The sequence below is a fragment of the Macrosteles quadrilineatus genome, unplaced genomic scaffold (assembly GCF_028750875.1).
Source record: "Macrosteles quadrilineatus isolate MER2022 unplaced genomic scaffold, UCM_ALF_1.0 Scaffold_2__2_contigs__length_208266976, whole genome shotgun sequence".
In the NCBI taxonomy this organism is placed as follows: Eukaryota; Metazoa; Arthropoda; class Insecta; order Hemiptera; family Cicadellidae; genus Macrosteles; species Macrosteles quadrilineatus.
In genome coordinates this window covers 116,941,826-116,969,771 of record NW_026542595.1, presented here as the reverse complement: position 1 = coordinate 116,969,771, position 27,946 = coordinate 116,941,826, and the positions used below count along the sequence as shown (strand labels likewise).

The 27,946-nt window shown below is 40.4% G+C and overlaps 2 protein-coding genes across 2 annotated transcripts in view; both read right to left on the bottom strand.

Moving 5' to 3' along the window:
- The window catches only part of LOC128984811 (cilia- and flagella-associated protein 44-like), a 32,746-nt gene extending 19,877 nt beyond the window's left edge, over positions 1-12,869 (bottom strand). The window contains exons 1-7 of the mRNA XM_054404179.1: positions 12,790-12,869; positions 11,982-12,144; positions 10,891-11,030; positions 10,244-10,401; positions 9,622-9,752; positions 9,056-9,206; positions 8,264-8,448 (exon numbers count right to left, since the gene is read on the bottom strand). Of these exons, the coding sequence (XP_054260154.1) occupies positions 8,264-8,448; positions 9,056-9,206; positions 9,622-9,752; positions 10,244-10,401; positions 10,891-11,030; positions 11,982-12,144; positions 12,790-12,869 (1,008 nt within the window). The remainder of the gene's footprint in view (positions 1-8,263; positions 8,449-9,055; positions 9,207-9,621; positions 9,753-10,243; positions 10,402-10,890; positions 11,031-11,981; positions 12,145-12,789) is intronic.
- Positions 12,870-17,596: 4,727 nt separating this feature from the next.
- On the bottom strand, positions 17,597-23,020 carry LOC128986796 (malignant T-cell-amplified sequence 1 homolog). The gene is made up of 6 exons (XM_054407318.1): positions 22,674-23,020; positions 21,353-21,505; positions 19,973-20,073; positions 19,543-19,676; positions 18,409-18,476; positions 17,597-17,757 (listed from the first exon to the last, which is right to left on the bottom strand). Exons 1-6 carry the CDS (start codon positions 22,682-22,684, stop codon positions 17,676-17,678), a joined length of 549 nt encoding a protein of 182 aa, XP_054263293.1. The 5' UTR covers positions 22,685-23,020; the 3' UTR covers positions 17,597-17,675.
- Positions 23,021-27,946: the final 4,926 nt, after the last annotated feature.

Genomic DNA, 27,946 nt, shown 5'->3' with positions numbered 1-27,946 from the left:
ATCCTGCAGACGCTCAGTAGGAGCTATTTCATCCTCACCTTCGCTAACGTGTTTTGGAGAATTTTGCTTAACTTTTATAATGACTCTGTAGGGCCGACGAGTATTCAATCTTAGCCAATGTGATATAAATACTCGTATTAAACTGTAAACTATCTGGCTAAAGACGGTGGTGGATAATAAAATCGAATCTAATGTAAAAAGCAATTCCTACAGAGTCGTCGGGGCCTAATTAATACAATTGGACGGAGAATTTATCGTGATGTCGTTTAAAATAGATTTAATATTAATTTACGTAGCTGATTGTTCAAATCAGCCTGCTCCCAAGACTTGATTCTTTCACCCGCCTAAGACGGGGTTTAGAACTTAGACGACAAGTCTCGGGGTATTAAAACGGTGAAAACGAGATATAATTTGGACGTGATAATTATTTGTTGAGCGAACGTAGAAATCGTAATTTCGAAACTAATGAATTAAAAATTAAATAAATGATAGCCACCGCTAGTCCACTGGCAGGCAGGAACTGGCGGGTCAAGACTCAAGTTAAGATATTAAATTTAATAATTCGAAACGGAATATTAAGAAAACGAAAAGGTATAATAAGTTAATTATGCGTAAGATAAAACAGAAATAACGTAAAACGTCAAAAGGGGCCTAACTAGTATGGTAGCTAACCTTCGTAATAATGTCGTTGTCGTATTCGTGACTCGTGCGAGCTAGTCGGTGGTCAAACAGCGAATAATTCTTGTCCGGCTCAAATCATGATTTCCTCGGTCGAGGCTTAATCGCTCTGGTGGTGAGTTTGAGAACTAGCCAACAGCTGATCGGAAATTCACCTGTCGAGCCGGTCTAGTTGTCGTCTGTCGTTGGTCAACAAACACCATTTCGAGGTTAAGTGATGTTGTAATCGGCGTTAAATATTCGTAAAATCGGTCGTTTTAACATTATTATGTGAAACGGAGTGCTATTATGAATAAATATATCGTTGTGGGTGTGTTTGTGTACTTCACTGTTATTAAAAGTAGGCCTACGTTCTTTGGCCCATAGCCCAAGCTATGGCCAACACATAGGCCTAGGAGTAGGATGTTGTGGATAAAAATCGGGTAAGTTATGGTGTTTGTTGACTATCAATACGTTTTTTTACCCCCCTTAAAATTTGGTACCTCACACCCCTTACCAACTTCACAAAAAAAAAGAGAAAAAAAAGATTTCAAACGTAGGGGGGGGATGGCCCAAAGGTCTCGTAGAAGGGGTAGCTGAAGAAACGGCGTTAAATCGGAAGAGGTCGTGTACGAGAGGGAAAAGGAAACAACAAAATAAAATCTTCTTGAAAACAAAATAAAAAGGACTTCTTAAACGAAAATAAAGACCAACTGGTATAAAAACACCTCTCGTAAAATCGGAAAAAAAGGACGAACGATAAAACTAAAAAACTTCTGAATCATCCGTAGGGGAATGATTCTTCGGCCCTCAACGTTGGTGGTAGGGCTTTAGGTCCTTCACGTGAACTACGTGTGACATCCCCGTGCGCATATCTCTCACCACGTACATGTTGGCCCCACGCCGCTCCTCAACCTCGCAGGGCCCGTCGAACTTGGGCGCGAGCTTCCCGACTACGGCGTCGGCCGCGGAAGACAGCGTGTGAATCCGCCGCAGCACGCGCTCGCCGTTGCGGTACCTCACCTCCCGCCGGCGGAGGTTGTAGTACCTTGCCTGCTGTTCGTAGGCGGTCTTGAGGTTGGCGTGGACCTTCTCGTAGATGCGTCCGAATTCTTGCGTTCGTCTGTCGTGGACTTCGGCGAGCGTTGGCTGTCCGTCAACGTCGGGTGTCGCCTCCAACGTTTTCCCTCGGACAGCTTTCGGGACTCTGAGTTCGCGGCCTAATGTTAGCATCGCCGGCGTGTAACCCGTCGAATCGTGGACGGCGGTGTTTATGGCGAACTGGAGCTCGGCGATATGGGCGTCCCATGACCTATGATTCTCCTTCACGAACTGAGAGATCATGGTCTTCACAACGCGGTTGACTCGTTCTACCGGGTTCGATTGCGGACTGTAGGGAGCTGTGTTCGTGAAAGCTATGTCCCAATCCGTCGCCAGGTCTCTAAAGAGGTTAGAAACGAACTGAGTCCCGTTGTCGGTGATTATGGACTCAGGTGCTCCGTATCGAAGGAGCATCTCTTTAGTTTTGCTGACAACGTTCTTGGCCGTTGCTGACCCGATAGGACATAACTCAACCCACTTGCTGTACGTGTCCTGGATCACCAGCAGGAATCGGTGGCCCTTGCCCGATCTGGGTAGCGGACCCACTAGGTCGGCGGACACCGTGTACCACGGACCTTTTGGAGCCCGGAAGTACATCTTCCCTGCCAGTTTCGTCTGCGCCACCGTATACTTTTGGCAGGCATCACAGGATCTCACGTAGGCTTTCGTCTCCCGACGCCATCCAGGCCAAAAATATTCGGGCCCTACACGACAAAGTGTTTTCTTGACACCAAGGTGTCCGGCCGTAGCGTCATCGTGGTTCTGTCGTAGTACCGCCTCTACTTGCCCTGGAGGAACGCACATTCTCCAGGACAATTTACCACCACTCCCATGGCGTTGGGAGGTTCGGTAAAGGCGGTTCTCCACGATTTGATATCGTGGATAGCGTCGTGGGTTGGCGGTCACAGCTGCGTACAACCGGTCGTACCAATCAGTCGGAGGGACGTTGTTGGCTTCGTCGGGGCGTGCGTCGGATTGCGTCGCGCCACTCGGTTGGTTTTCCGGTCTCGTCGATTCCCTGCGTCTGGTTGTGCGTCGCTCGCGAGGCGCGTCTGTCACCTCCGATGTGAGATGACTCACCGCGACCAGGCCCGATTGGCACTCGTTGGTCACGGGTTGCCTCGACAAAGCGTCGGCGACGCGGTTCAGGGTGCCCTTCCGGTACTTGATCTCGAAGGTGTACTGCTGAAGTTCCATCACCCACCGTGCCAGACGTCCGCTAGGCTCGTGTAGCCTCATCAGCCATTTCAGCGCGACGTGGTCGGTTATGGCGACGAACTCGTAACCCTCGAGGTACGGTTTGAATTTTCGGGTCGCCCAAACCAGAGCAAGACACTCTAACTCCGTCGTTGTATAATTCTTCTCTTGGTCCGTAAGCAGTCGGCTGGCGTACGCGATGACGACCTCGCCGGATTCTTGGTTCTGCGTGAGAGCGGCTCCAAGACCGATGGTCGACGCGTCGGTCTGGAGGACAAACGGGACCGAGAAGTCGGGACAGGCCAGGACAGGAGCGGAGGTGAGGCGTCGTTTTAGTTCCTCAAACGATTCTTCCTGTTCAGGGCCCCACAGCCACCGAGCGTTCTTCTTCAGTAGTTGTCGCATCGGGGCGGTTACTTGGGCAAACCTGTCCACAAAACGACGGTACCAGGACGCGAGACCGAGAAAGCTTCGAAGGGTTTTACCGTTCGTAGGTCGTGGGAACTCGGCGATAGCACGGACCTTCTCTGGGTCAGTCGATATCCCCTCGTTGTTGACGACGTGTCCGAGGTATCTGAGCTCCTTTTTGCAGAAGTTACACTTCTCTGGGTTTAAACGTAGGCCAGCCTTTCTAAGGCGTTCGAAGACCACCCGGAGGATCTGCAAGTGCTCAGTAAACGTGGCGGACACCACAACGAGGTCGTCGAGGTAGGCGAACACCTTCGGCTCAAGCTCCGGACCGATGACCTTGTCCAGGAGGCGTTGAAAGGTCGCTCCGGCGGAATGGAGTCCGAAGGGCATTACCGTAAACTGGAATAGGCCTAACCCGGGAACGGTGAAAGCGGTGATCGGTCGGCTTTCCTTCGCTAACGGCACCTGCCAATAGCCTTGCTTCAAGTCCAGTGTACTGATGTATCTCGCCGGCCGTAGTTTCTCCAGAATCGCGTTGATTCTGGGCAGCGGATACGCGTCGGGGACAGAGCACTCGTTAACTTTGCGCATATCGATGCAAAAACGAAATTTGCCGTTGCTCTTCCTCGTCAGCACGACTGGCGAACTCCAAGGGCTCTCCGATGGTTCGATCACACCATCGCGGAGCATCGTCGCCACCTCTTCGTCGATGATAGCTTGCATCGCGGGATTCCTGGGATAATACCGTTGCTTGACGGGAGCGGCGTTTTCTTTGAGCCGTATCGTGTGCTCAGCCAACGCCGTCTTCCCCGAAACGTCGTCAAACAGTGGTAGTTCGCAATCCAGGAAGTCCGCGAGTCTCGTGTCTTCGTCGGAGGTCAATGTCTGAATAGCGTTGACTGGACAGGACGGGGGAACGTTGTCGTTGCGGAGGTTCTGTACAGCGGTGTGTACACTGACAAGAGCGAGGTCAGTAATACACCGAATGCCGAGTACCACCTCCACACTCAGGTTCGGGACATACAGGGCATCCCACGAGTACGTCTGGCCCACGATTTCACCGTCCACTCTGTACCGATCCGAGACACGGCAACTCGCTCCGTTGGCCATACGTAGGTTGACGTCAGCCTGGTCGGGTACGATGCCGCACGTCCGAAGGTGACGTACGGCGCGATCTCCAATCAGACTGACCGACGAGCCGGTATCGACGAGGGCGCTGAACGTATCACCTGAGATGACCACGTCGACGAAGGGTCGGTCATCTCTGGGGGCGCGTTCGCGGCTGACGGTTCCCGTGAATTCCGTTATGAAGCCGAGCCAGCGATTCCACTCCTCGGAGGTCGTGCGACGTTTCGTTCTACGGGGCTCAGGCGACCTCCCGCAGACTGAACCCGTTGTCCGTTTCCCGAGCCGCAGTTGCAACGACGCGTCGAGATGCCTACCCTCTTGCAGTGGTAGCAACGCAGGACCTTGGGCTTCGAACACTCGCGAAACAGATGTCCGGTTTCGTCGCAGTTCCAGCACACGAATTGCCGAGAGCCTGCCGCTTGTTCGTTCGTCGTACCGGGTGATCTGGTTCTCGTAGATTCCGGCGTCCGCCTCCGCCTGTAATCGTCTCGTGGCGAAGGGTCACGGGAGTTGGACCGAGCAAACGTCGTTCTCTTGCGGCCGTCCTCCAAGGGTTTACCAGGTCGTGACCTGGCCGTCACCTCGGATTCCTCGGCATGGTCGTCCGACCAGCGATCAATTGCCGCGCTGCTGTAGACCCGGTCGACTTTCCGATCGCGAACGTAGGCGGTCTCCGGAATCAGTGACAGCGAAGGTGGTGGTGGCGGACGGAAGGTCTGCCGGCTCCGAACGTATGCCTCGTAGCCCTCAGCTCTCTCCAGCAACTCCTCCAGAGTACAAAAATTGGCACGACGTATAGTTAATTTGTACTCCGGGCGCATGTTGCGGTAGATGAGGTCAAGTTTGCCTTGCTCCGAGAACGTACCGCTCCTCCGAATCAGCGTTGAGAGCGCGACGACGTAGTCCCGAATGGATTCGCGCTCGCCTTGTGTCCGTCGCCTTACCTCGTCGTCTAGGTCCTGATGGTACAACGGAGGTAGAAATTGATCCTCGAACTGGCGTTTAAAATCTCCGTACGAGCGCCAACTACCGCGGCAGTTACGGTGCCAAAGCAAAGCCGGGCCGTGAAGAAGTTCCGGCAGCGCCTTCGTCACTTCGTTGAGGTCGATCGAGTAGGCTTCCGCCAACTCCTCCAGACGTTCTAGAAACGATACCGGGTCCTTCTTGCCGTCAAACCGCAGATTCCACTTGCGAACCCGATTGCACAACGACGGCGTGTCGTCTCCCACTCTCGTCCCACCACACGGGTTAGGGTTGTCTGGACGTGAGGTTGAGAAGCCGGGTTGGAATCGTGACGTCCACGGGTCCTGGTTGGGCTGTGACCAGTGGTTTGTCCGGTCGCCGAAATCGTAACGAGACGTCTGGGTTTGCGACTGGAAGGCGTACGGTCGAGGCAGGGTCGTTTCGTAGGTCGTCGGGTAAGCTGTTGGCCGTTCGTTGGGTCTATCAAACGTAGTACGATAGTCGTGTTCCGCCAGTGGTCCGAAAAGTGTGTGACGTGACGTAATATCTTGACCAGGTGACGGGGCGTTAGCCGGCAGCTTCACCAACGTCGCGAGAGTCCGTCGAACGGACTCAGAATCGGCGTTTGGTGGGAGTCCCAGCATTTCTCGAACGCTGGCCATCTCCTGTTGCGTTGAAGGAGGTGCCAGCCACTGTGGTCGAAATTGTGTATCGTAGGCTGTAGAGGCAGTAGGCCCCGATACCGCGATCGCCGTCGGGTTCATCGGTTGACCGATGCTTCCCAACGGGTTCTTCCAATAATCGCAAAAACGTTTGCGGAGCTCGGCGACGCTACCCTCAGTATCTAGCTGATATTTTGTCATCTCAGCAATCAGGTGCTGTTTGCTCAGAGTATGAATCCAGCCGACGCGTGGGTCGTCCAACGGCGATTTCGGGATGCTCTCCATCGTCGAAGGTATTTGGGAGATCGTCGTCGTGGTCGTGGTCGTCGTTGACGTTTGAATTCCCACCGTGGATATCGTCACGTGGCCGATCGGTAGCGTATCGGGTCGGGCAATGGTCGTCGGGGTACTCGAAGTCGTTGATTATGTTTCTCCAGTCATTTCGTCTAAATTTCAAAGTCCAAAACCGTGTTTTCGAGTCCAAATGTTCGGGCGCCAGAGATGTGACGAAAAATTCTACAAAACGACAGTACAAGGACGTGAGACTGAGGAAGCTCAGTCCCTGTTCGGGCGCCAGAGATGTGACGCAAAATTCTAGGGGGGGAATAAACTAGTATTCACCAAGTCAGGCTAGGCCTACCCCTAGAACCGGCCACACTCAAATTTCTTCCCCGGAGTGCTCAGAAGGAGCCGAGAAAAATCCAGGGGTCGATACGAAGGTGTCACGGCTTTGACTGATCAATTTATTTAAAATTTAATCGAAGGCTCAGAGCTCTAGAAGCGCTCAGGAAATCCTGCAGACGCTCAGTAGGAGCTATTTCATCCTCACCTTCGCTAACGTGTTTTGGAGAATTTTGCCTAACTTTTATAATGACTCTGTAGGGCCGACGAGTATTCAATCTTAGCCAATGTGATATAAATACTCGTATTAAACTGTAAACTATCTGGCTAAAGACGGTGGTGGATAATAAAATCGAATCTAATGTAAAAAGCAATTCCTACAGAGTCGTCGGGGCCTAATTAATACAATTGGACGGAGAATTTATCGTGATGTCGTTTAAAATAGATTTAATATTAATTTACGTAGCTGATTGTTCAAATCAGCCTGCTCCCAAGACTTGATTCTTTCACCCGCCAAAGACGGGGTTTAGAACTTAGACGACAAGTCTCGGGGTATTAAAACGGTGAAAACGAGATATAATTTGGACGTGATAATTATTTGTTGAGCGAACGTAGAAATCGTAATTTCGAAACTAATGAATTAAAAATTAAATAAATGATAGCCACCGCTAGTCCACTGGCAGGCAGGAACTGGCGGGTCAAGACTCAAGTTAAGATATTAAATTTAATAATTCGAAACGGAATATTAAGAAAACGAAAAGGTATAATAAGTTAATTATGCGTAAGATAAAACAGAAATAACGTAAAACGTCAAAAGGGGCCTAACTAGTATGGTAGCTAACCTTCGTAATAATGTCGTTGTCGTATTCGTGACTCGTGCGAGCTAGTCGGTGGTCAAACAGCGAATAATTCTTGTCCGGCTCAAATCATGATTTCCTCGGTCGAGGCTTAATCGCTCTGGTGGTGAGTTTGAGAACTAGCCAACAGCTGATCGGAAATTCACCTGTCGAGCCGGTCTAGTTGTCGTCTGTCGTTGGTCAACAAACACCATTTCGAGGTTAAGTGATGTTGTAATCGGCGTTAAATATTCGTAAAATCGGTCGTTTTAACTTTATTATGTGAAACGGAGTGCTATTATGAATAAATATATCGTTGTGGGTGTGTTAGTGTACTTCACTGTTATTAAAAGTAGGCCTACGTTCTTTGGCCCATAGCCCAAGCTATGGCCAACACATAGGCCTAGGAGTAGGATGTTGTGGATAAAAATCGGGTAAGTTATGGTGTTTGTTGACTATCAATACGTTTTTTTACCCCCCTTAAAATTTGGTACCTCACAATTGCGTATCAATAGGTTATTGGCTATTCTACAAACAAGGTATTTTTTTAATTACTTTTAAAGAAGCTACCAGTACATAACATTTTTTTCATTGTTTTTTTATTGTAACGGTTGCATTTTTTTTCTTGAAGCAAGTATAAAATTGGTTAGTCAGTATGGCAAGTTTTTAGATTATTATAGTTATTACCTGTGCAAACCAAATGGAATCATTCTGGTCACAGTTTTTCTTCAAAATATAAGATATGACTGAAAATCCTCTTTCGTCACGGACTTGGATCTCAAACACAGGTTTGATCACAACTATCATGTCATCAGAAAACGGGTCCAGTTTGAACCGACCATAGTGCCACATTTTAATACATCCATCCATTCCTAGAAAACAGAGTTTTGCAAAATATAGGAAAATAATGTCACAATGTCTTTCTCTTACAATAAAATCCTACTAACAAGTTAGGAGTCTACTGTACATATAGTGATTTCAATCACGATTACTAGAAAAATACCGGTATGGATCATAAACATAAACAAATGACGTTTTTGGCCCGAAAATAAACAGTATTTAACATATTGCTTAAATGGAACTGTCAAAACATATGTTCAATGCTATTAGTATAGGATTCGGGCCAACAACGTCATTTGTTTATGTTTATGATCCATACCGGTATTTTTCTAGTATTCGTGATTTCAATATATCAAAACAGTTGATATTTCAACACATCTTAAAAAGGCCTCATATGTTCGTTAACTCTGCAAGGCTAAAATACAACGCACTCTGAAAACTTTCAGCATGGTAAAAAAAGGCTTCCAAAGCTGCGAAAATGTCAACACTTATCAAAATCGTCACTTAAATCTCATTATTCATGTTTCCGTCAATAAACTTATTGCAACTCTGCACAAACAATATGTTTTGAATCCACTCCAGAAACATTCACGATCGTACCGGGTTCACCAATCTTTTCATAAATTCATATACACTTACCGACAGTGCACAGCTCGTCAATCTCTTGGTTGTAAGTGAAGTTAACGATTGCGCTGTCGTGACAAGGTTGTCTGTTGCGTTGACAAGCCTCCATGATGACTCTGCCGTCCGCCCAGACGAGAATGTTTCCCCATGAGCAGCCACTCACCATCTGCGATTTAACTACTTCAAACAACCTCATCCGATATTCAGGATCTAAGCTGGTACCAAAGCTTAATGTGTAACACTACCCTAGTTGATGTTATACATTATTGAGGAATTCAGTAGTTAAAAATAAATCTACGAGTAAAAACTCTAGCGAGTAAAAGAAGTTGAATTGACAACAAAGAGATTAGAGTTAATTAACTTTTTTATCTGCTCCTATACTTTATATTCTTTCTCATCTCCTTTCCTAGTAAGATTTACGAATATATTACAGTTCTTACACTATTATTAAAATTATTGCTTATGGTATTTAACTACCGTAGCAGAAATCAACATTCAATCAAGTAATATAAATATCGTGACTAAAACTGTACTAGGCCTATGGTTTATATGGTTTGCGTTCTAATTTTCAACGATCATACCTGTCCATCTGGCATACAGAAGACGGCTAAAACTTGAGACTCGTCAAGTACGTTGAACCGTCCTTTTTGACTCAACAGTTTCAGACCTGTGTAGGTTTTGGTCAACTCCCAAAATCTCACACCTTCATCTCCTGTAGGAAGAACCGATCATGTTGTGTTTTAAGAGTATTTTATTGCCAGGGCATTCTCTTAAATTTTACATTATTGTTATTATACTTTTACTAATATGCTCCCCAAGTAACTTTTGCCATTCTAACCCGTTTATGCCAGGTTTTATGTTCATATAGGGAGGTATAAAAAAATATGTAAACCCTGTTTCAGAACCTTCTAAATTGTATTAGAAGGTTAATATAGGCAATTTCATGTATCACAAAGCAAGATACAAAATTTTCGGGAAGTCTCATAGCATACTGATACTATTTTAATTTCAAAATATTATATTTCTGGATTAGAAAACACACACGACTGATTGTTTTAAACTTATAATTGTAAATTTCCGAAATGTATGCAGCTCACTTGCAGCTCGCAAAAAGATACAAAGACACAACTACAACGCGAAACACTGGCATAGTAAAATACTATTTCACACAAGTCTTTTTTCGCAACCGCTCTCTACGATTACCGCAAGCGATGATGCAGTTATCGGCAAAGGAGGAGAAGAAGACCCTCAGGGTTTGAGGGGAGGAACTCCGGGCAATCACAGTGGATGACTCCCAATCCCACAAAGTCATGGAGTAGTCTGGGCCTCCCCCTTGGGAGCAGAGTATCCTTCCATCCGGACTGTATGGGATAACCAAATCAACATGAGTAAAACAGATTACATTGTCAATACATACATACAAACTTTTTCAATAAAACGTTAAATATAATAACCTCTTGAAAGAGCTCTCTACTGTCAAAATTTAACAGTTATTACTTGTAGCCTATGACACATAATAAGTTGACTTCAGATCAAGTATCTTTACACCTCAAACAGAAAACAAAACTAAAAATCTTTAAATTAGCCGGCATAGGTGTTTTAACGGACAGAAACAGAAATATTTTGAGGGTAATACTTCTGTGTGGTTAGTGGTGGATGGCTGCACTCTACAGAATGATTACAGGACTATTATTCACCACTATGCGTGCAAAAAGCCACCTCAGCTACAGTGCAAGACAAGGGAAATACTTAAAAAGGGTGTACTAGCAACAGACGGTTTAATCGGTACACCAAGATCAAACTTATCTGAACATGCAGCTATAGTGCTTTTCTAGCTACATATTTCTTACCTGTAAGTAAGGAAAACATAACCACTTTCCGTTCCGTTAGCAAGTTTCTTAACTACTTCAAAGGACGGCCAGTTATAAATAATAATCAGCGGATTTGATACTTTTTCACCCACAGCTATGTGAGGGTGGGTAGGATTTTTCTGGAACAATAAAAAGTGCCTATATCATCTACCAGTACAGTAATGACTTATTATTTTCAGGGACAACCCTGACCGTTACTTTTATTATGTAGCTCATAAACATTTTTCAAATAGACGTAGCACCACAGAAAAATTCCTGTAAATACAAAAGGAGTGCCTCTATGAATGAAATATGTTTTATATTATAGTTTGAGCCGACAAAAACAAACTACCTATAACTAATTTACTTATTTTTTCTTCAAAGATTTTGTGTTTCTTTATTTTTTGCGGGAATACCTATATACTAAACACAATCATGCCTTTAAACTAAGTTCATGTATAGCAAAACATAGTGATGGAATCTCAATACCTCTGTTAATAATGTCTTTTAACATTGGGGACGGTCAGTGACACTAATTTTTGTCTTTGAGAATATACTGTGGTATAGAAAAAGTATGAAAGGTTAAGCGTTACCACAGGTAAAATCTAAAAGTTCAAACGTCAGATACTTATAAAAGCTCATAAAAATATCAAAGTGTTGAACTAAAGTAATGAAATGAACGATAAAAATATCCACTCTCATAAGACGTCACTTAAGCCCTCTCAGCTCATATACCTCACAAACCCCTAATTTATTTTATATGTCACTTTCGCTCACATATCAATTCACTCGGTGACATCACTTCTGGTCCAGCAGCCCCTTTGTCATACTACTCATCCATTTGATGATAAAGCATAATTTAATGTTCTATGTTTTGTCTGTTAAAAGAGCTAAACGAGACAAAAGACTTAAATATTAGAACATTTTACTGTACAATAATGTAATTAAATCCTCTTTGAGAAAGCGACAGATTTCATCAGCATACATAGGGTGTCTACTTCAGCATCTAAATTGTATAACATAATAATTGTTTTATCAATATCGCTAAATATTTAATTAAAAACATTGGTACTGAACTTATTTAAACTCACAGTGACGTGTCCAATACAACAACCTCTATCGCTAGGTCGGGTTCGTAGCTTTCCTGTTTGAGTGTCAAGCATGTGAACCAAACTGCCTGAGCTAAATATCAGCCACCGCTCGTCAGCAACACACAAGTTTGAATACCTCTGACACTCATAGCCTAGAGAATGTCTTGGTGCAGTTAAGAAATATATGTCTGGCAGCATGTTTTATGGTGGATGGTTTATTGCAAAATTGCAATTGGAAATTGATTTGAGTGATTCAGTAGTAATTAATCTTGAAGGATTTGGTTTATTTAGTCATGTGAGGTCACAGTGGTTTGATATATTACTATACAATATTAATATTAATAATTATTATTATATTATTAAATATATTCTTCTAATCTAAAGTTCAAGATATGTTTTGTTTGATCTATTTGGAAAGTCATAATTATCTAACACTATATTATTTTGCAGGGGGCCACAGAGAAAAGAAAAAAAGTCTACACGTTGTGCGGTTCACAGGAAACAGAGAAATGGTGGGTCAAGGAAGAAAAAATTTGCAACCCTGAAGTTAAAAACAAATTTTTTAAAAACATTCTAGCCAATCCCAGTCAGCATAAATACGATAACTTAATTACTGAACAATAACAATGTACGATTACTGTATTGAATATATAGAAAAATTACATAAGTAATGAATAATAAATGCTTTCTGTAAGATTTATTTTATGGTCAGTAATTATATAAATGGTACGACAATATTTGTAGGTCTTAAACTTATTTAATGAGTTAATACTATTTGACTAACCCAACAAATTAGATAAAAGGATACAACAATATCAATCTTTCATTGCTCGTAACAGCACTAGTTTGACCGGATTCACTTTCACCAATGTATTTATCAAGGCTCATTATACGTTGTTTTAAACTAATATTAACTATAACTCTGAGTAAATGAGTGAATTGAAACTATAGAATCACAGGTTTTCTGAAACGACTATTCATTATTGATATAACAGTAACTAGGAGCAAGTCAGTTTCCGTGTGAAGCAGTTGGTTACCATGACAACAATGACTTGTGTATATTAATCTTTTTCTTTTCTTCTGTTTTAGCTTAACATTTTGATTTAGCATTTTTAAATCTAAAATAATTTTCTCTTATTATAATTTAGATAACAATGTTTTATATGCATATTACATTAATTGCATGCCGCTCAATTACACATATATCATAATGGAACAGATACAGATTGTTTTGAGGTATTTTTATAGAGAGTATCTTTGTTTCTGGTTTATTTAAATTACTTTGCTCTATGTTTGGTTATGTGTGGAAGACAGCGGAATCGGTTTCCAATCGTTGGTACAGCCAGGTGGCTTTAACACCTTGGGTTGTGATTCAAAAACAAAATAAAAATCAGTGATTATAATGTCTGGGTGGGGTTCCTTTTTTAGGCCAAGTAAATTATCTTTTGAACAGATAAGTTTTGCTGTGTGTCAAACTGCTTCACCTTAAACCGCAATATTCTATTAGTAGGGCGTTAGTTTTGTTTATAGCCATACCATCAAGGATTAGTACAGGTTCACCCGGGAGGTGTTTATTATCGGCTTGATCGACTGCTGACGGCAGTTCAAATTGAAAAGGCGAAGTTTGGTAACAAAAGTATAATCGTTGACGAATTATACTTAATATAACAGTTGGTGTTTTGCAGCATCGACGTGACCACAAAGAAGACCATGGAATCGAAAGACACTAATACGCTCAAGTATTTGGGAAGTGGATCTAGAGAATGGTAACATTATTAAACATGTCAATAGACCAGATGAGATTAGACAGCTGGATGAATCCAAACTAAAAAAAAAAACTTTAGAAATCTGAGATGGTGAACAAAATCGTTGCAAAGAAAAAGGAAAATACATGCCGCATGCCAGCAAATAATGATAATAAATAACAAAGTAGTGTATTGCTGTGTTGAATACAACCACCAAATGAACAACTATTTGAAGAAAGATCTCAATAAACATGGTGTTAAAATAGCCTTTAAAACTACTAAACTACAAATCGGCTGAACAACACATCTAAAGGCAAGCGCCCACATGTTGATAAATACGAAAAGACAGGTGTATACCATTCATTTCATTTCATTCATTTCGTTTTGTCATGAGAGCCGAAGCCCCCTGACTGCATACCCGGTACCTATCCTTTAGGACATACCCGGGCCCCATGATGTAGGCCGAAGCTCATGGCCCCCACAAGGGTGGGGCTGGCGCAACTCTGGTCACAGGGCCCGGCCCGGGCCCTCAGGGGGCCCGGGCCTACCCATTTTTTTTCTTTTTCTTTTTTTTCCCCATTGAAGATCACTTTACAGCAGATCATAAATTGATAAAATAATAATATATAAATTTTACAAAAAACAAAAGTTAAATAATTTAAAATGTATTAATTCTAGATTCTAGGCTAGTTTATATTTAAATACTATGGGTGCGTAGGTGCGTATGTACTATACAACAGCAGAACAGCCAGCTCGGGCCCCAGTGGCCGGCCCCACAAACTCCCTCTACCACTTCCTCCCGCCAGACGCCTAGCCACTCCTACCTCATTCCCCCCATAATAAACAAAGTTTGGTTTTATAATTGAACTGATAGTTTCAAGAATGAATATAGTTATGAGTTAAAATAAATTTTGTAAAGCATTGAAAAATTTACATGTACTATGTACCATAGCTAAGGTGACCAGACGTCCCGTTTTAGGGGAACTGGTCCGTCCCGACAAATCCTCTCGGGACGCTTAATCGTCCCGTTTTATCAACATTTGGTCCCGGTTGCACTTTTATGTAGTTTTAAAAATATGAAAGATTGTAATAATTTTGACCTAAGTTTTCTTCCCAATTCGCACGGTACATAATACTGTACTAAAGCATGGATTGGATAGCATCGGCATCGACAGCATCGGTCATTCTCGGCGTTACTAGTGCACATTCGTTTTTCTCCGTGACTACTCGAGCAAGTTCGGCAGCTCAGGCATCCACTCCCAAAAAATGTAGTATTGTTAAAATTCTTGATGAAAATTGTCACTGAATAAAATATGATTTCATTGGTGTAAGCTGTTAAACTCGATTTACGTAAGTTTTTTTCCTACTCCATATTACAAAGTACAATTATAGCAGTTAAGATAGCCAAACCCTTTTACAGGGAAATAAAAAAGACAAAATATTAATAGGCATGGAGCTTTTGTGTATTGATATAATAGTTTTAATTGCTGATTTCGTGTAATTTTAAGTCTTATAAAACTCATTGAAAAATTCTTTTCTTCCTTAAAAAAAAGTCTGCAAAAGTGCCATTTACCACTCACTAATTTAATACCTAGATTGCCTTAAAAACTCACTAAAATACATGACATTTTCATCATTTTCCCGGGGGAGAACCCCCGGACCCCCGTCTAGGCTGGGGGGTATTCCATACCCCCCCGACCCCCCGGTTGGTAGGGGGGCCCGAGCCAGATCCTGGTAACAGGGCCCACAATTAAATGTGGGGGCCATGCCGAAGCTTACGCATCAACCTTTAGCACATCATGGGCGGATGACTTAAGGTCATCAGGCTCGCCGGCTGCCGAAGCAGACCCTTCGGAAGGAGGGTTGCCCCTCAATCCTAACCAGGGATTCCGGCTGCTTGTTTAAGCGTCACTCCACCTGGGTTCCACTAGGTCGAGACCTAGAGGTCCATGGTAGAGCGCCCCGACGCATTTAGTGCAAGCAACACTCGGGACCTATCTAGTCCCTGACAGGCAGAACCCGCCATCGATAGCCAGGAGGAAGGGGACTGTCAGCACGCTGACGGGGGGAACCCCAACCTCCCATTTACACCGCTGCCCGATCGAGGCCTTACCCATTGCTGGGAAACCAGAGATAACCAGAGCGATAGATCCCCAGATACCCCTGGCGGGCTCGGACCCAGCACCCGATCTACTTCGTTTGCCCGTCAGACCCAACATCACTGCCAGGCAATCAGGGTTTCCCAAAAGGAGGCAGGTATAGAAGTGGGACCCACCCGGATGAACCTATCCACCAGAGGTGGCGACACCCTTGACTCAATTGAGGTTCCGGGAAGAACCCCCCACACTCAAGATAACCATACCGTCCGTGCTCAGAGACAGGGATTGGTTTGCATAAGTACCTACAAACCGTTGCCCTCACACTGCGGAAAGTTACGTTGCCCTTGAGTGTCCCCGTGAGCTGCGGGTACTTGCCCGTTTTCACCTCCAGGAAAGGTTACTTCCAAAGTCGAGGATTTGCCCACTGAATGCTGGTCGCACACAACAAGCAGGCCGAAGCCCAAAGAACCACAGACACAGGTAGGTTAGAGATTATGATGTACTTCCATCTCTCCTAGAGCTAAACACCCCTCCATCCTGGATAAAGGAATGTCACTGGGACCCAATGCCCAGTCGTCCATGTCTGTGGCCTACTTGAAAATGCCGATACCAACACGGAGCATTTACCTCCCCTCTGGGGGCTAGGTATTTCACCTCCCAGGACGAGGCTACTTCCAAAGTCGAGGATATGCCTCACAAAATGTCAGTCGTACACAACAGGTAGGACTCAGTCACAACCACAAGCTACAGGCAGGTGAAAGATCTATGAACTTAATCAACACTAGCAGAGCTGAACACCCCACCACCCTGAATGGAGGGAATGTCACTGGGTACTCTCACTTTGGGTACAACCCAAAGAGGCTGGCTTGTCCAGTCGTCCATAGCTTGTGGTCTACCTGAAGTGCCGGTTCCAACACCGGGCAATTACCTCCCCTCTGGAGGTATACAGGTGTATACCGCATGAAATGTGCTGATTGCCCTGTAGGACAAAGTGGGAGAGCTTTCAAAATAAGATACAAAGAGCATCGACCAGGCCCTACACTTAAATTGCAGAAATCCAAATTCGCTCAACACATTATTAACAATAACCATGATATGCTGGATATAAATGACGGACTTGACATTCTACATTACTGTAGGAAAGGAAACTTATTAAATACCTTAGAGGAGTTTGAAATATATAAGGACATAAAAACCAGGGACAGGACACAAATTTTGAATGAAAAACTCAATTATGAATCCCATTATATTTTCAACACTCTACACCGTCACTACAATAGTCCAATATCAGCTGTTGATAACACAGACGACAATCCAGAGTCCACGTCAGTCCTTCATAACCTGGTTCAGTCTACTTCCAGTCCTGCCCGCGGCAATGTACGTGCATAAGTTGATAGGCCTATCTGTTACCGTAATTAATCGTTTCGTGTTTTGTGTTTGTGTAAAATGTGTGTAACAACTCTGACGACACCTCAAGAAGTGGATCCTTTTGTGTGCCTGACGATGGTGGAATTAAAGAACCACCGAAACATGTAGCAAGTTATTTTTGACACCACAAAACATGTCAAGGATTGACTGACAAGGTAAGTTTTTACCATAATTAGTTATAAAACGCAATCCTGGGGCTATAAAAATGAATTATAATAGAATTAATTGTTATAAATATATCTTTCAAAAAGTATAGAACCTTTTTTTTTAATTAGTTGTCTGATTTATTTAATTAAACGTAAATTTAGTGTAGAGTTAGGGAATAACAGAAATAACACAAACATTATAAAATATACATAGAAACAGCTTTATTTCCATAATCAACAATTAGTTTGGCCCAGAATCAACTTGGTTGACGTCCTTCACTTGACAGGCTTCATCTGCCAAAGTCCATCGTTCAGGTAGTGGCAATTTTCAACTCCTATTCCTTTATTGACTTTTGCTCTGCAAAAGAAACATGATTTGGAACCGAGTCTACAGGGTTTTGGTGGTCTCCAGTGTTTAGAGCACAGAAATTTAAGCCTTGAAACCTGAGAACACTGGACTTTGAACCAGGCAGTTGTAGTATCTACGTTTGTGTCATGCATTTCAAATACCGTCATGGCGTTAATGAGTATCTTTGTTCAATGTTATTTACTTTTACTTTAACTTTTGGTTTAAAGAAACAAAAAAAATTCCCCTATAAAAAAATCATTTAGAGTGAACAAAGAAAATGTACTTGTGCGTTAATGTCTACAATATTATTCTTCAATGCTATTTACTTTAACTTTTGATTTAAAGAAACAAAAATAATTTCCTTGCTAACAAAAAATTTAATTAATTTGTATACAGCAAACATACTGTTAAATGGATTTGGGGAGCGAGCTGGTCTAATGGTAGAGCTCAAGACTTCAGTCCCAGGTTAAAATCCCACCAAATCACCAATGGATTTTATCTAAGTGATCATGTCATAGCCCCTGGGCCTAGCCTGAAGTAAGGTAAAAACAATCTGCTAAGTGGATCCACAAAAAATGAAAAGTGCTGTAGCCTACTAATTTTAAGTTTATAGTTTTTAGCGGTGAATTAATAATAATTTACAACAATCATGGCACTTACATTTCATCTGTTGATAAAGTTGTGATCCCGACAGCTAGTGCATGCTGCTTCCCTTCCGCCATGATAGCCTGAGGTATGCATTAAGGAATAAAATACAAGCAAATTTAACTTAGAATAAAATGCAGTAAAATTTTAATTGCATAGTTCATTAATTAAATAAACCGAGCATGTTGGACACTTGACCGTCTATAGGTCTGTAACACAGTAACATTCTGGATTTAATTCTAGTGGTGACGGGAGTCCTACTTCTTTATGATTGTTGTTTCTAGTTCAAGTCCACAGTCCCTACAGCAGATCAATACAATGCTGGGCAATACTTGATTATTTGTCAGTCGATATTAGGTGAATTTTCAAACGAATATACACATGGTGTTTAGTGTTAAATTAAGCCTATGTGATAGAGCTGTAGGGTTGTATAAGAAAACCGGTTATTTGGCAAGTGAAACTTAAGGTTTTTGCCAAATGTAATAGCACCAGTGAATGTCACCGCAGTGGCTAGAAAGACCAAGTGGCGGGTTACACCATCTTTTATCACTCTGACTTTTTGTATGGAAGTTACAGTAATTATTTTGTTTTGTGACTCTTCTAGGCGAACTAAGATATCTTTTGAGGCTTGACATTAAGAGTAATTATAAAGCAATAAAAGCATAGAATAGGTTCACATTTTTAATACCCTGAGAACCAATAACTTTTCCCTTCATGCAGTAAAGTACGGTACGAAAAACTAATTTAAAAAACCTATATAAAAAATGTAAGTAGCCTATTTTAATGGATAAAAGAAATGGTGAAAAGAATTTAATACCATGACATGGGTAAAGTAGAGCTGTAGACTAAATTTTTTGTTTTAGTGTGCTCAAAATTCCACCCTGTACAGTTCTATGTATTTGATAATGGTTTACATCATCTAAATTAGGCATTTAATGTGGAAGGGGTGAGGGGAAAAGGCTTCCAACAAATGAGTGTTACTATACTACACGCTAGCGGTATAAACTAGTCCAACGGCAACAGGTTGTTAACATTACTGTGCAAAACAACAAAAGCAACAGTGTGGGAGGGGATGCGTTACGATCTATACACTAGAATCCTTTTAGACTCCAAACTTATCCGTTGGATTGGTATGTGTTCTAAGGATACAACAACGGTGCCCTTGGGCGCCGGAGTCATGATGGCGCCGGGGCTGGTCAGACCGGGACACATGATGTTGGCTCCGCTCAGCACAAACCTGATGGCGCCCTTGTCTACTTGCTGCCATGGCAGGATGAACGGATCTGTAATGACAAAAGTGATTAGAACTGGAGATAAAAACCGATTTCACTTACTGCAAAGATGTTTTATTTGATTTTTTTTTTCAACGGTCCAAACAAATTAACTTACAATTTGTATACAAAACAATTCATTTTCAAGATGTGTTAGTGAAAGAACATCAAAATTCTCACTAAGGGAAAGCAGAACCTCTCAAACTAGTGGTATCAACACACCAGATTTGAAAATGAATCAGTAAATGAACAAATAGATTAAAACAGTTTAAAATAAGACTTAGAAATCAATCCTGTATCGTACATACATTTGTGCAAGAGTCGCAAAGTCGGCATCCATGGTCCTTCCCTGTGTCGGAAGAATAACAATTCACCAGATCCGTTTACTATGATTTCTATATGATCATGGCTGGAACAAAACAAAAGGTTTAATAAGCAGTGTTTACCTATCATGATTGTGCTTAGGCAGAATGTCAACTAGATAACCATATAAAATTCTGCCAATTTGGGCTTTGAAAAATCCTTGGTAAATATGCTTGGTTTTACCATCACAACCTCATTCATGTAACACACTGTCACAATAGCTGGGATACCCTGGGCTGAATCACGAGGTACAGAATGAATTGACACAGTCTCAAATTTGATTATTTAAATATACATCATTGTTTTAGTTGTCTTCACTGATCTTTATGGTCTCTGCAAACAACCACAAAATACAACAAGTTTTATAATGGATAAGTAATGCTTAGGTTAATTTGGCAGATACACATAGCCTACGAGTTTGCTTGCAAACTGGTACGACTGTAACATATAAGTAAGTTAATTCCATGCTGATTTCTGTAGCCTACGGTTACTTGATCATACAACTAAATAAATATGTTTGTCTTTTAATCTTAAAAACAACTTATTCAATTGTACAGTAGTCTTGCTACTCTGTATCCTACTACTAATTTGTAAAATTGTCTAAGTTTATTTAAAACTCAAGTTGAGAAGATAAATTTTGATAACCTAATACGACGCTTACTCTGAGACTATGCCACCACAATAATCTCGCCGCAGGTTTTGGAAAAGCTTACAATTACAATATTGCTGCAAACGTCAAAGGAACTAGCGAAGTCGCCACCTACTTTGCCGAAGCTGTCAATTACGTTGAATTTTGCAACAATTGTGTTTTGATTGCGATGTAATGTAAGCAACAACATGGGGAATACTGAATATTCTACGGTTGATTTTTCGGACATTAGTAGAGCAAAGCTAACAGTGTTGCTGCGGCCGTTGGCTAACAATAATGCTAACATAATATAACAATAACATTGACAAAGAAGTAGTGATACAACGACTGTTGGTGAAGTTAGATTTCTCTGTAAGCAATAAAAAAGCTTTAAATAGTCTAAAATGTTGCAGCAAACGTGTCGTCTCCTGACGTCATGTCTACGTTGTTATTAAATCTCCCACATACGCTACATCTTAAGATACCTAATCATCTCTCGTTATTAGGTACTGCCATAACACTAATATCTTTAAACCGGACACAAATGTCAACAATAAACCGGACAATTTCACCATCGACACATTGAATTAGTTTTAGTAGCCTAATTTGGAATAGCAAATTACTAGGCTAAATCCGAACAGGTTCGGATCTCAATAGCAGGATTCTACCGTAGTTAACTTAATGCTAAGACACTCACCACTTAACTATCCTAAAAATATCCTTCTTAGGTAATATTGTATCAATGTAGCTTTCTAAGTGTGGAAATTGTTCCAATAACTTTGACCTAATTCCTTTTTGAACAGAAGATTTCAATTGCTGGACTCCAGAGATGCTTTCTTTTTCATCGAATCTAAAATACAAACATAATTTTAAATAAGTACAATGCATCTAGGCCTATATCAAATTTAGGCTTAAATAATATGATTATAAGTGAGTTTAAAAGGTTAAGGAGCATAGTAAAATGAACTTGATAAATGGAACTTGGTCTTGATGAATGAACTTAAATATTATTCTGAAAATTACAAGTATTTTGATTTATTTTTAAAGGGTTAATTTCATATAGAAGTGTTATGGGATGGGTATTACTTACTGATGCCTCAACCTTAGAGCTTTTCTTCTCAAAAAACGAGTCAGAAAAGTACTCGACACGTCACATCACTCAAGATTATTTGACTTACCGTACTGCAAGTTAGGCCCATTTTAGAATTATTTAGTATGGTTAAAGCAGTTTTGAACCTTCTATGTTTCTGGGTTAGAAGTACAACATAACCGTTAACAGACCAAACTCTTTAAGTATAAGTTAGAACTAAGTTACATAGGGCCTAACTAATTGCTGTAGGCCTGATATGAACTGAGAGGCGATCCACGTATTCTTTTGGTAAGCTATTTTAGAAAATATTAAGTGTACCCACATATATGCAATACATTTTATTAAACACAGAGGATACGCGTCTGGTAACCGGACGTGGATTAGGCGTAGCCTGTGGCAGTTACTTTCATAATGTAACCTAACCTAACCAACCAAACTCGCTGATACCGTAGGGAAAGATTTGAATGAAGGTTAAATTCTGTTCAAAAAATAAAATTAACTTAATGCCAAAAATTTTAACAAAAGATGTAAGTTGTTAGAAGAAATGGCATTATGAATGCAAAATCTTTCACAAAAAGTAAAGTTATGGGATTCGAACCGGGGACCTCTCGCATATCAGCTGAGCACGCTACCCACTACACCACGAACACTGATGGCTGAACATCGTATCATTGTGGTAATAGCGTTCCGGGCCACCACAACCCGGCGACATCACTGCCAGATGCCTAATCCACGTCCGGTTACCGGAGGTGAATCCTCTGTGTTTAATAAAGTGGAATAAAACTAATCTAGGCTAGTTTAGAAGAATGTGATGATACTAATTTAGAGGTCAGAAGGCTATGACCAATAATACGCTATAGGGATCAATGCTTTCAAGCCTAGGCGTATGAGAGGTAAAAATTCATTTAAACTAAGTAGGCCTACTTACTTCTTAAACATAATTGTGCCTCAATATCCAGGATAAGGTTGGCGAGTCTTAAGTGACTGGTATTCTGATAGCCTAATAATAATGAACAAATAGTTCAAGACAAGACCGGCAGCAGGCATGGACTTGTAATAAATAAAAAATATAGGACCCACTACTGTTAAGTCTATGATACCAGAGCAAGTATATGATAAAACATTAGTATAAGACGAATTAAAATCGGCGATTTAAATTACAAATAGGAAATAATGCAAATAAATACACGTTAAAGTTGCACAAGATGAACATGCAAACTCACAAAAAAATTAATAAATAAATAGCAGCAGAGGGCAAGAGTCAGAGGACTGGGGTAGACCACCGTCGTGAAGTTAGCGGCTCTTTTCATCGGCGCTTTTTCGGTTTGTAATAGATGTGGGTTGGTACTCCTGCGGACGCCACAAACGTGTTTTGCAGGGATGTCGGAAACACAATTCAATGACAATACGGTGCGAAATGATGTTTTTATATTTATATATGTCAATTATACATTGATAAAACGTGTATACAAGTTAAAACTAATTAATTGACGTATTTTAAAAGGCATATTTGAGACCGTACTGTACATTATACATAGCTATGGCTTAACATAACGCGATCAATTAAAACTCCGAACATAAAAAGTGCATAATCTTTTTTCCCAAGCCCATCACATCAACTTTGAGCTATTCTAATGGTAATATACAATGTGTAGAATACTCAGTATAAATATGATTGAGGCAGTCCAGTGAATTACGAAGCTATAAGGCAAAATGTATATGGTTGATAGTAACTCGTATCAGGAAAAAGTGCACAATCTTTTTCCTAAGCCCATCACATCAACTTTGAGGTATTCTAATGGTAATGTACAATGTGTAGAATACTCAGTATAAATATGATTGAGGCAGTCCAGTGAATTACGAAGCTATAAGGCAAAATCTATATGGTTGATAGGAACTCGTATCAGGAAAAAGTGCACAATCTTTTTCCTTAGTCCATCACATCAACTTTGATGTATTCTAATGGTAATATACAATGTGTAGAATACTCAGTATAAATATGATTGAGGCAGTCCAGTGAATTACGAAGCTATAAGGCAAAATCTATATGGTTGATAGGAATTTGCGTCAGGAAAAGTGCACAATCTTTTTCCTAAGCCCATCACATCAACTTTGAGGTATTAATATACAATGTGTAGAACACTCAGTATAAATATGATTGAGGCAGTCCAGTAAATTACGAAGTTATATGGCAAAATGTATATGGTTGATAGGAACTCGCATCAGGAAAAGTGCACAATCTTTTTCCTAAGCCCATCACATCAACTTTGATGTATTCTAATGCTAATATACAATGTATAGAATAATCAGTATGAGTATGATTGCGGCAGTCCAGTGAATTACGAAGCTATAAGGCAAAATCTATATGGTTGATAGGAACTCGCATCAGGAAAAGTGCACAATCTTTTTCCTAAGACCATCACATCAACTTTGAGGTATTCTAATGCTAATATACAATGTTTAGAATAATCAGTATGAGTATGATTGCGGCAGTCCAGTGAATTACGAAGTTATATGGCAAAATCTATATGGTTGATAGGAATTTGCGTCAGGAAAAGTGCACAATCTTTTTCCTAAGCCCATCACATCAACTTTGAGGTATTCTAATGCTAATATACAATGTATAGAATAATCAGTATGAGTATGATTGCGGCAGTCCAATAAATTACGAAGTTATATGGCAAAATGTATATGGTTGATAGGAACTCGCATCAGGAAAAGTGCACAATCTTTTTCCTGAGCCCATCACATCAACTTTGAGGTATTCTAATGGTAATATACAATGTGTAGAATACTCAGGGTAAATATGATTGCGGCAGTCCAGTGAATTACGAAGCTATAAGGCAAAATCTATATGGTTGATAGGAATTTGCGTCAGGAAAAGTTTCGGTTTGTAATAGATGTGGGTTGAAACGCCTGCGGACGCCACAAACGTGTTTTGCAGGGATGTCGGAAACACAAATCAATGACAATACGATGCGAAATGATGTTTTTATATTTATATAATGTCAATAATACATTGATAAAACGTGTATACAAGTTAAAACTAATTATTTGACGTATTTTAAAAGGCATATTTGAGACCGTACTGTACATTATACGTAGCTAAGGCTTAACATAACGCGAACAATTAAAACTCCGAACATAAAAAGTGCATAATCTTTTTCCCAAGCCCATCACATCAACTTTGAGCTATTCTAATGGTAATACACAATGTTTAGAATAATCAGTATGAGTATGATTGCGGCAGTCCAGTGAATTACGAAGCTATAAGGCAAAATGTATATGGTTGATAGTAACTCGTATCAGGAAAAAGTGCACAATCTTTTTCCTAAGCCCATCACATCAACTTTGAGGTATTCTAATAGTAATGTACAATGTGTAGAATACTCAGTATAAATATGAGTGAGGCAGTCCAGTGAATTACGAAGCTATAAGGCAAAATCTATATGGTTGATAGTAACTCGTATCAGGAAAAAGTGCACAATCTTTTTCCTAAGCCCATCACATCAACTTTGAGGTATTCTAATGGTAATATACAATGTTTAGAATAATCAGTATGAGTATGATTGCGGCAGTCCAGTGAATTACGAAGTTATATGGCAAAATGTATATGGTTGATAGGAACTCGCATCAGGAAAAGTGCACAATCTTTTTCCTGAGCCCATCACATCAACTTTGAGGTATTCTAATGGTAATATACAATGTGTAGAATACTCAGGGTAAATATGATTGCGGCAGTCCAGTGAATTACGAAGCTATAAGGCAAAATCTATATGGTTGATAGGAATTTGCGTCAGGAAAAGTGCACAATCTTTTTCCTAAGCCCATCACATCAATTTTAAGGTATTCTAATGGTAATATACAATGTTTAGAATAATCAGTATGAGTATGATTGCGGCAGTCCAGTGAATTACGAAGCTATAAGGCAAAATCTATATGGTTTATAGGAATTTGCGTCAGGAAAAGTGCACAATCTTTTTCCTAAGCCCATCACATCAAATTTGATGTATTCTAATGGTAATATACAATGTGTAGAATAATCTGTATAAGTATGATTGAGGCAGTCCTCTAAATTACCAAGTTATATGGCAAAATGTATATGGTTGATAGGAACTCGCATCAGGAAAAAGTGCACAACCTTTTTCCTAAGTCCATCACATCAACTTTGAGGTATTCTAATGTTAATATACAATGTGTAGAATAATCAGTATGAGTGTGATTGAGGCATCCCCCTAAATTACCAAGTTATATGGCAAAATGTATATGGTTGATAGGAACTTGCAACAAATAAGAATTTATTATATTTTTTCTATGCACATCACAACAACTTTGAGCTATTCCAATTGTAAAATACATCGTAGTGTATAATATTTATGAATATGATTGAGGCAATCAAGTCAATTATCTGTGGAGAAATCTGAGGTATAATCTGAGGAGAGGTAACCTTAACGAAAGGGAAACAAAATGAAACTGCTTTTTCAAAAAGATAAAAATTTAAATAAGCTATTTTATTTACTTTATAAACATATCGTGTATGAAAATAATCTATTTACACAACCTTAAACTATAAACGTAAGCAAAACATGTTGGAAAACATAAAGATAAAAAACAACTAACTAGAATAATATCTAATTTGTTCCATTATACTGTAATGTTTTACCGAAACTCTGATCCATGATTCCTCTGGATCAAATAATTTTATTTGTAGTTTTAGATTTTAGTCTAGGTGTCCGAATTTATTGTACCGATTAGCTTATAGACTTTTCATCCTATTGTAAAACGATTTTTTATGTTTGTTTCAAGACGTTAGTGTCACTGTACGCTTAAGTCGACAATGTATTATTTTATTTTTCTGTGTGAGTTTTATGAGTAGTTTACTGTTCCACTGTATTACAATAGTTGGATAATTTTATTTGCTTAATCAATGTTTTATCACCCCAGCCACAGAAAACCAGCGGAATAAGTGAATTTCTATTTGCTCGATTGGATTTTCATCAAAATATCTCCTTAAATAGTCATGTTTATTCCGAAGTTAAATAATAACCTAAGTTTAATGAGTTATCACGCGAGTTGCTACAACGAAGGGTAATTTTATTTGTAAAATGTTAATATATTATTACTAAATAAATTTATTTGCCAAATTTCATACAAATGTGTTCATAAACAAGCAAACTGCAACGGTTTAATTATTCTATGTAGGTAATGTATAAATAACATGGAAATTTAAATTTTGCATGTTTTTCATAAATGTTTTTCTTTAACTTTAAGCCTTAGCAACTATTCAACATAATAAATGATTTGTTTTTAAGACATTGAAAATGGGTTGAAAAGAATTTTATATAAAATTTGTATTACTTCAAAATTTAATAGATACGTTATATAAGGTAATAAAGCCGATTCTTTTTTTTTTTAAATTCTGTCAAATCAGTGGAGATAGATATCGAAGTTTAAATAGATTTCAACTGTAAACACCATAGCCGGCCTTGGATGGTGCAAACAAAAAATTGATGATAAAATAATTCCCCCTTTTAATTTTTTATAATTAACATAAATATTGTAAAATTTTAATACTTTTAAATTATTCTGTATTTTATACCCAATGTGTGGGCATTGTACCTAAGGCCGGCTCTGATGAACACACGACTAACACAAAAGGAGACTAAAATATTCAAGAAAAACCAATACCTAATACTAGTACATCTGATGTACAAACAGAACTACATAGAAAGTTACCAAATTACAGTGATAAAGTAAAAAGTTCAAGATTCGTTATAATGAAGATTTTGAGGAAATATTTACGTAAACAAACTGAATAATAATAACAAATGCCCTTATGATTTTGACTGTATAGTTCGGCCGCTTAGAAAACGACTTGCGCGCTAATGCTAAACTAATGCTGGAGGAGGTCGCTTTCTAAGCGGCCGAACTATAGTAGCAAATTTAACACAGCTAGAATGTAGGAGGATTAAATTTTAGGAGGATAGAGGAAAAGCTCTAGTTTTGTTGAAGCCAGCCCGACCGCGCGCCGATCCGTTTTGTGTGTGTGTGGGGGGGGGGGGGGATTTTTAGATACCTGCATTACAATATAACGTTTTTAAGGCAACCGTACACGCCAACCAATTAGGACCGTTAGAATGTCATTTTAGAGATTAAGTTACTGAAATAGCAGTGAAGTATTTAAAAGATTTATATAGGTCT

Coding starts and splice junctions, on each gene's coding strand:
- LOC128986796 (XM_054407318.1), bottom strand. Junction 19,677..19,972: donor TTTGCGACTCTTGCACAAAT/GTATGTACGATA, acceptor TTGTCATTACAG/ATCCGTTCATCCTGCCATGG. Junction 18,477..19,542: donor CGCCCAAGGGCACCGTTGTT/GTATCCTTAGAA, acceptor TGCATACCTCAG/GCTATCATGGCGGAAGGGAA.